The following is a 7,504-nucleotide window of genomic DNA, read 5'->3' on the forward strand; positions in this document are numbered from 1 at the left end:
CCGAAGAACACTAGCCATGCATATTTGACCCATTTTCCCCTCATTTATTCATCTGTGTGTGTGTGTGTGTAAAAATATAATAATAAATGCTAAATATTTAGATAATATATTTATATTTTGAAAACTATTTATTTTACATGAACTTTTACAATCCATTATTTGATGATAAAAGTGATTTCAAGATATTTTTAAACAGACAGCAGCTGATTCGATTAGTTGAGTGTCGAATGTGCGCACTGTGGATCGACAGTCAAACGACTCTTTCACGTGTATGTTTGACACGTCATTCAGTAGCTCGAGCACGGAAGTGTTTCCACGGATCTGCCGTCCGAAAGACAGCGCTACTAAAGTATTTCATCCACAATGGGTAGGTCTGCGTGAATTCAAATATATTTTGTTGGATATAAGGGACAGCTCATTTTAAAATGTAATTAATACGAACGCTTTTCTGTGTGCTTACAAAGTGAAGTTCGCCTGGTGATGCTAGTCTGTTTGTTAGCATAGCAGATTACAAAATAACTGTTATTGAAAAGCTCAATTTTAAAACATTTTTTACTTTTTTCATTACGTTTATAGTGTTTTATTTAAATATGTTTGAGTGCAATTTCAATATGTGATTTGCATTTAGTATGATTCCGATGTAAAATTGCATTAGCTAATGTTTTTCTTTTCTAATTTGTTCTGTAATTTTTATACAATTCTTATCTTTTGTCAGGGGGCTTCTTTTCCAGCCTCTTCTCAGGCCTGTTTGGCACCAGAGAAATGAGAATCCTCATTTTAGGTTTGGATGGAGCTGGAAAAACCACCATATTGTACAGACTTCAAGTGGGAGAAGTGGTCACCACGATTCCTAGTACGCGTTTATGATGATTTATGTAATTAACTTTATACATGAGACGCAGCGTGAAGCTAATTTTCTATTTTTCAAACACAGCAATTGGTTTTAATGTGGAAACTGTGACATACAAGAACTTAAAGTTCCAAGTGTGGGACCTCGGTGGACAGACGAGTATCAGGCAAGATGTTTTCATTTTGCTTTGTATTATACTGATTAAGAAAGAAAGCATCCAAGCTAAAAATCTTATCTTCCTCCTCCACAGGCCGTACTGGCGGTGTTATTACTCCAACACAGACGCAGTGATTTACGTCGTGGACAGCAGTGACCGTGATCGGATGGGCATCTCCAAATCTGAGCTGGTGGCCATGTTGGAGGTTGGTCAGATGTGGTTTCTGTTACGTAACTTTCTATTGTATTGCTGCGTTTCAAGTACCTTTTTTGGATGTTAAAGGCTCTTCGTGGAACAAAAGATGCCAATAAAGAACCTTTATTTTAAAGGGTGAAGTCATCTGTCTTGTCTTTCAGGAGGAGGAGCTGAAGAAAGCCATTCTGGTGGTGTTTGCAAACAAGCAGGACATGGAACAGGCCATGACGCCTACCGAAGTGGCTAACTCTCTCGGTTTACCTGCGCTCAAAGATAGGAAGTGGCAGATCTTCAAGACGTCTGCTACTAAAGGCACAGGCCTGGATGAGGCAATGGAATGGTGAGAGTTTAACTTTTTGAGAATGTAACTACAAATACTTTGCATTGTATTTACTAATACCTCCCTGTTCCGCCACATTTCAGGTTGGTTGAGTCACTGAAGAGCCGGCAGTAAACGCACTCGCAGGAACATCTTGTAAATAGGAACTTCAGAGACTTCTTATTGGGTGTCCTTTGGACCAATGACTGCATTCTTCCTATTGTGTGAAGGCCGTCCTCTTTTCCCATTTAGTACAGAAACGTTGAGCGGTATTGAATGGACTCTCCATGATTGAACTCTTCCCTCCCCCCCCTGATGCTTGTGTTTTTGGTAAACCGTATCCACTACATTTGTAATTTCAGAGGTGATTGCTTTTGACATTTAGCCCGATTCGGAATAATCATTGCAGATCAGTTTGATATTATGTGGGTAGATATTTATGACTAACTGTCATTTGTATGCTTTGAATTTGTAATGGCATATTTATATTTGCACAAGTACAGGGGCGTGCACTCCTGCGTTATGGCTGTGAAATAAATATGCAGTCGACGCGTATTGAATCATGCATAACATCAAACAATGGCTGAGCTGTTTTTGCATGTTTTTTTTATTTATTTAAAAACACTGCACAAGTTGCAAAAATCCATACAGTGTTGCAGAATATCAGTCCTCTCGCCACCGAGAACAGGTTTTAAGAAACACTTGCTCTCTGGCAGACGCACAGACCCTCTCAGCTGTGCTGTATACATTTGGCTATGTATTAGTTAGCAAAAAAAATGAAACTGCAGCAAATGGATCAGCTGATTATAGCCAAGTCTTTCAGTGATGTGCCTTTGTGTTTCTTTGCTTTATGTCCTGTGCGCACAAACAAGATTTTCCGCTTTTTGGCCTCGTTTTTCTTTAACTGCTTCTTTACCTTCTTTCTGGCAGCAATGTCAGGATTTACAACAGCCTGTCAAAGGAAAAAAAAGATAGTCAGAATGCATGTTTTAAGAAATTACTAATATAATTAGTCATTTTTACTTCGGTTATAAAGATGTGTAACTTGGAAATTAAACAAATTGCTTATTATAGTTGTCTCTAAATACTAGAAAAGGAATAGATCACACACTTCAGTTTTGATTTGAGCATCTCAGTGCTTCTTACCTGCATGGCCTTGGCTTTTTTGCGTGAAGTTCGTCTCTGAGAGGCTTCTTTCTGCACTGCGGCAAAAGCCAGAGAGAATCGCTCCAGACCGACCAGCTTCTTCAACAACTCGATCAACTCCTGAGCCAGATTCTTCAGTGTGGGGTCTGAAACAAGACCAAAAGAATCGAAAGATCAGTGAAATGTCAGTTTCAGCCACATAGTCAATGGTTGAGGTAGTAACACTATACATTTAGTAGTGAAATTCTAATTGAAAAAAAACATGAAATAAGTCAGGAAAATCTAATCCATTTTCTTTTCATATTTATAAAAAGTTTGCATGTGTCTTTTTGGTTGAGTATCATGTTTGATTCATCAGGCTTTTATGGCTCATAGTGTGTATAATGTAGTGAGAAAAAAACACCTCGATTTTATTTTATTTAGGCACAATATGATCAAAAATATGCAATTTGGTGCAGTCGCTGATACTTGGGCAAAATGTAAGATAAAATTTTGATTTGTAATGTTATTCAGTGAGATCTTTATTATAGCTTAGAGCTATAGTGCATCTTGGATTATATTTAAATGCATAGATTAAGGATCTGTAGTTTTACATTATTTTTCTAAAAAATGCTGTATAATCAAATAAACCCAAGTTGTTGTATTCCAGTAAATGGTCATCTTGAAATTCTACTAACATTATAAAAGTTGTTCATATGTTTACTTCAGAAAAATCAGTAAAGATTTCACAACAAAAAGACACGTGTCCTATATGACCTGAAGGTGGATGTTTCTACAATTATGCCAAAAGGCCTTTTGAGTGCTGGCAAGAATAAACTATCAATCAAATGACAGAAGGCCTGTAGTAGATTGTGCACAGCAAGTTTTTCAAGTTTTGATATCAAAGGTTTTATAAGTTTTGCGTATCAAATTTGATACAGCAGACTTTATATGGTTAAAGATTAAATCAATACAAGTTATAAAGTTATCCTGAAATATACCGTGCATCAACAACTTAAATCGTTTTTTTTTTACTGAAATATATTTTAGTCATTGTTTTTTGTTTTAATTTTTTCCCAATTGTGTGGGGGTTTTTTTAGATGAAAAAAACTTCTTTCCATATAGGGTTTTTCTGTTTCTACTGTAAGGACGGTGTGGACTGACCTTGGTCTGCATATGTGCTGTCCAGCTCTCTGTAGAGAGGAGCGATGATAGTGGTCAGATACGGCCCAAGTCGATCTTTTCCGAGATCCACAGCTATGGCTCCCAAGAACTTAAAAACACAAGTTCTCTGGAGAGAAAAAAAAGAAAACCGTAACAGAGAAACTTGTTTACCTTTGCAAACAGTTGCTTAACTCGCATCCCTGAGCTGGAGATCCTCAAATCAGAGGACGTTCCTTCCAGCGATCCATCTGTATCATTCAGAGATATCAAGTCTAAACAGAAAGACCGATTTAACGCCCACCTTCAAAGGCACTTTCGGTGTGTCTGCTGCTTCTCTTTTGGCCAGTAATGAAAGCTTCTTCATCACCCAGAGGAGAGACGGAGGCTTGTTCTCATTCTGTTCATCCTCAAGCTTCTGCTTCTTATCTTCCTCTTCTTCATTCTCCTCCATGTTATCGGCTGTTTCTTTCTCCTCACCCTCCTGTTCTTCAGCTGGATTCACGGTATCAGACTCTGGTGAGATGAGGTAGATCACCTTGGCCACGTAAAGTAAGTTCTTCACCACCTGATCAAGGAACACATAACAACAGCGCCATCAAATCACCAGTGAAGTTGCTTTGAACAGTTAACTACAAATCATATGCTCTCCCACCAAAACCCCGCCCTTTAAAGATGAGCCAGCCAATCCAAAGCCAGATAATCCAGATCATTTTATTAAGCATAAGAGGAACAAATCCCATGTTTTTAGTCACAAGATCTAACATACTATTAACTTGGCAAGAAAAGTCAAATGAAACCTGACAATTGCTAAAGTTATTTTAATAAAGTTAAAATGTTTTTTACAATTTAAAAAATGATTCATTTAAAACCAGGCGTTTACACATTTTATAACAAAACTTAAAAAAAAAAAACATAGAAAAAAATAATAAAATAGGAAAACAAAAGGTTTAATCAATACAGGTTATAAAGGTATATTGAGATATACTGTGCATCAACAACTTGTAAAAAATTCAAAGTTTTTTTGTAATTTTTTTCCCGCAAGTATGTTTGTTTGTTTATTATAACTCATTCTTCCATGTAGGGTTTTTGGTAACAAAAATGTAAAAAAAAAAAAAATTTTTTTTTAAATTAAAAAAAAAAAAAAAATAGGAAAAATAATAATAAAAATAAAAAGTTATATAAAGAGTTATTTATGTTCCAGATAAACCATCTCCCAGGACAACAATCCAAACATTCAATCCAAGGGTTCATTGACCTTGGAAAGTGTGAATAACGTCTGATAAGCCTCTGCTTTAGGCTGAAGTCCTATTGCGTTCTTTTGTTGGGTATTGAACAATAATGTGGAATTTATGACATAAACTGATTAACTGAAAAAGTAATTCAAAATAACTTGCTCTGCGCAATAAGGAATGTGCATTAATGTATGAAATGTTCAGGGTCATTATAAAACATTGTTCCTTGAAATAAAATACATTTTAACTGAAATAAAAAAAAAACTGTCTAGTTGGCAAGGCAACGTTTTTCATATTTGTGTAGTTAAACTATGTACTAAAAAAATAAATAAATAAATAAAAATGAATATAAATATTCATACATATTAAAAAAACGTAACTTTAAATAAAAATAAAACGGAAAATATAAAATAATAAAAACTACAATAGTATCTCAACGATACTAAATAACAATGGTAATGTAGCGGTTTCTCTCAACAATGTTAATATTAGAATTGCACGACCATTTCGGACTGTTTTTGTTACAGTACCTGAGGAAATTTCTGGAAAATGAAAGCCATCAACTCCAGGGCAGACTGTCTCCCAGTGTCATATTCATAACTGAGAAGAAAACAAATATTTTAATTTGCCTGACATGAAGGAAACAATTCACATCTGCCTGTTAGTAATCAGTTGCTCTAAACTGATTTTTTATTGAACAATAATGTGGAATTTATGACATAAACTGATTAATTGAAAAAGTAATTCAAAATAACTTGCTCTGCACAATAAGGACTGTGCATTAATGTATGAAATGTTCAGGGTCATTATAAAACATTATTGTTCCTTGAAATAAAATACATTTTAACTGAAATAAAAAAAAAAACTGTCTAGTTGGCAAGGCAACGTTTTTCATATTTGAACTATGTACTAAAAAAAATTATAATAAATAAAAATGAATATAAATATTCATACATATTAAAAAAACTTAACTTTAAATAAAAATAAAACGGAAAATATAAAATAATAAAAACTACAATAGTATCTCAACGATACTAAATAACAATGGTAATGTAGCGGTTTCTCTCAACAATGTTAATATTAGAATTGCACGACCATTTCGGTTTCAGTTAGATTGGCAACTAGCTGAAATAATTAGCTTAAATAAGTGTTTTTATATTTTATTTCAATTAATGTTTATTTTATTTCAAGTAAGATATTTTTTATGATTTTAGCTAATGATAACAACGCTGGGCATAACTAGTAAAATGTGCATTCACTATGAAATGTATGCTTTTTATATTTCCAGGCTTTCCTTGACCATGGGAATCCCACCAGAGTTAGAATATGTCTCATCTGATGAAGTCTGTCATGATGAGTAGGTTAACTTACCCTCAGGAGGCCAAACGCGGTGGCTTGCCGCGAGTTATCATAAATGTCCTCCTCAGCATATCCCAGAAGCACTTGCAGCTGGGTTTGTGTTACAGGTTTTGTCATGCTCTTCACCAAAACAGTTATGGCCTATTAAACAGAACATGTCATGCTGGATTATTCACATTTAGACTTCAAAATGAGAACATGAGATAGTGGTGAGGGTCTCTCGCACCTTAAAGCAGTTCTGAACCAGGTGGAAGTTCTCGCCACGGCCGGCTCCAGCTTTAGCGTAGTCCTTCAGCAGGACAAAGAGCTGCTTGGTCAGCTGGTCGTAATTCTGTTCCAACGCCGGCAGAGGAAACTTCAGGATCCAGATGAAGGCCTGCAGAGCCTCGGTAATCACCTGATGTGCACAAGACATCTTGCTGTATTCATGCAATCACAGGTATATAAAGGAACAGCAGAGCAGGAAAACGTTTGCGATTATGCACAATACAACACATGAATCAAAAGACAGGCAGGACAGACCTTTACATGCATGGAGTTAAGACAGTCCAGGAGGAGAGATACGAAAGGATCCAGCATCTCCTTTACTGACGGGACAGATGAGTTTATCTTTGAACCCTTCAGACTACAGTGAAGCAACTGTGGAAGAGACATTTTGGTGCTTAAAGCGATATCGCAACAAAATATTTGAGAAATATTAAAGGGATAGTTCACCCAAAAATGAAAATTTGATGTTTATCTGCTTACCCCCAGGGCATCCAAGATATAGGAGACTTTGTTTCTTCAGTAGAACACAAACAAAGATTTTTAACTCAAACCGTTGCAGTCTATCAGCACGTACACGCGCCACATGTTGTGAACGCACTCAGGACAGTTGAACATTGCGGTGGATCGGAGGTTAAAAAAAAAAAACGAAATAAATACGTTTCAGTTTCTTGCACAGAATGATCGTTTCGTGTCTTAAGACCTCAATGTATCGTCACGAGCCGCAGGGTTTAATTTGGTTTTGTCGGTGTATGTTTTTTTTACTCTCAAAGCCGTGGAGCCCATTGACTGCCATTATAAGACTGATAGACTGCAACGGTTTGAGTTAAAAATCTTCG

At 35.9% G+C, this 7,504-nt stretch overlaps 2 protein-coding genes across 2 annotated transcripts in view; one reads left to right on the top strand and one right to left on the bottom strand.

Annotated features, from left to right (window-relative positions):
* The first annotated feature begins 249 nt into the window (after positions 1-249).
* LOC107710123 (ADP-ribosylation factor-like protein 1) lies at positions 250-2,098 on the top strand. Its single transcript, XM_016514846.1, has 6 exons — positions 250-367; positions 716-853; positions 935-1,016; positions 1,101-1,212; positions 1,364-1,542; positions 1,626-2,098. The coding sequence occupies exons 1-6, from the start codon at positions 364-366 to the stop codon at positions 1,654-1,656; spliced, it is 546 nt and encodes a 181-aa protein (XP_016370332.1). The 5' UTR covers positions 250-363; the 3' UTR covers positions 1,657-2,098.
* A 33-nt stretch (positions 2,099-2,131) lies between these two features.
* Positions 2,132-7,504, bottom strand: part of LOC107710084 (small subunit processome component 20 homolog) — a 30,141-nt gene continuing 24,768 nt past the window's right edge. The window contains exons 54-60 of the mRNA XM_016514790.1: positions 6,924-7,026; positions 6,628-6,798; positions 6,414-6,542; positions 4,112-4,402; positions 3,811-3,937; positions 2,668-2,813; positions 2,132-2,473 (exon numbers count right to left, since the gene is read on the bottom strand). Of these exons, the coding sequence (XP_016370276.1) occupies positions 2,318-2,473; positions 2,668-2,813; positions 3,811-3,937; positions 4,112-4,402; positions 6,414-6,542; positions 6,628-6,798; positions 6,924-7,026 (1,123 nt within the window). The 3' untranslated portion in view covers positions 2,132-2,317. The remainder of the gene's footprint in view (positions 2,474-2,667; positions 2,814-3,810; positions 3,938-4,111; positions 4,403-6,413; positions 6,543-6,627; positions 6,799-6,923; positions 7,027-7,504) is intronic.

Source organism: Sinocyclocheilus rhinocerous, unplaced genomic scaffold, assembly GCF_001515625.1.
Source record: "Sinocyclocheilus rhinocerous isolate Xijiao unplaced genomic scaffold, SAMN03320098_v1.1 scaffold1708, whole genome shotgun sequence".
Lineage (NCBI taxonomy): Eukaryota > Metazoa > Chordata > Actinopteri > Cypriniformes > Cyprinidae > Sinocyclocheilus > Sinocyclocheilus rhinocerous.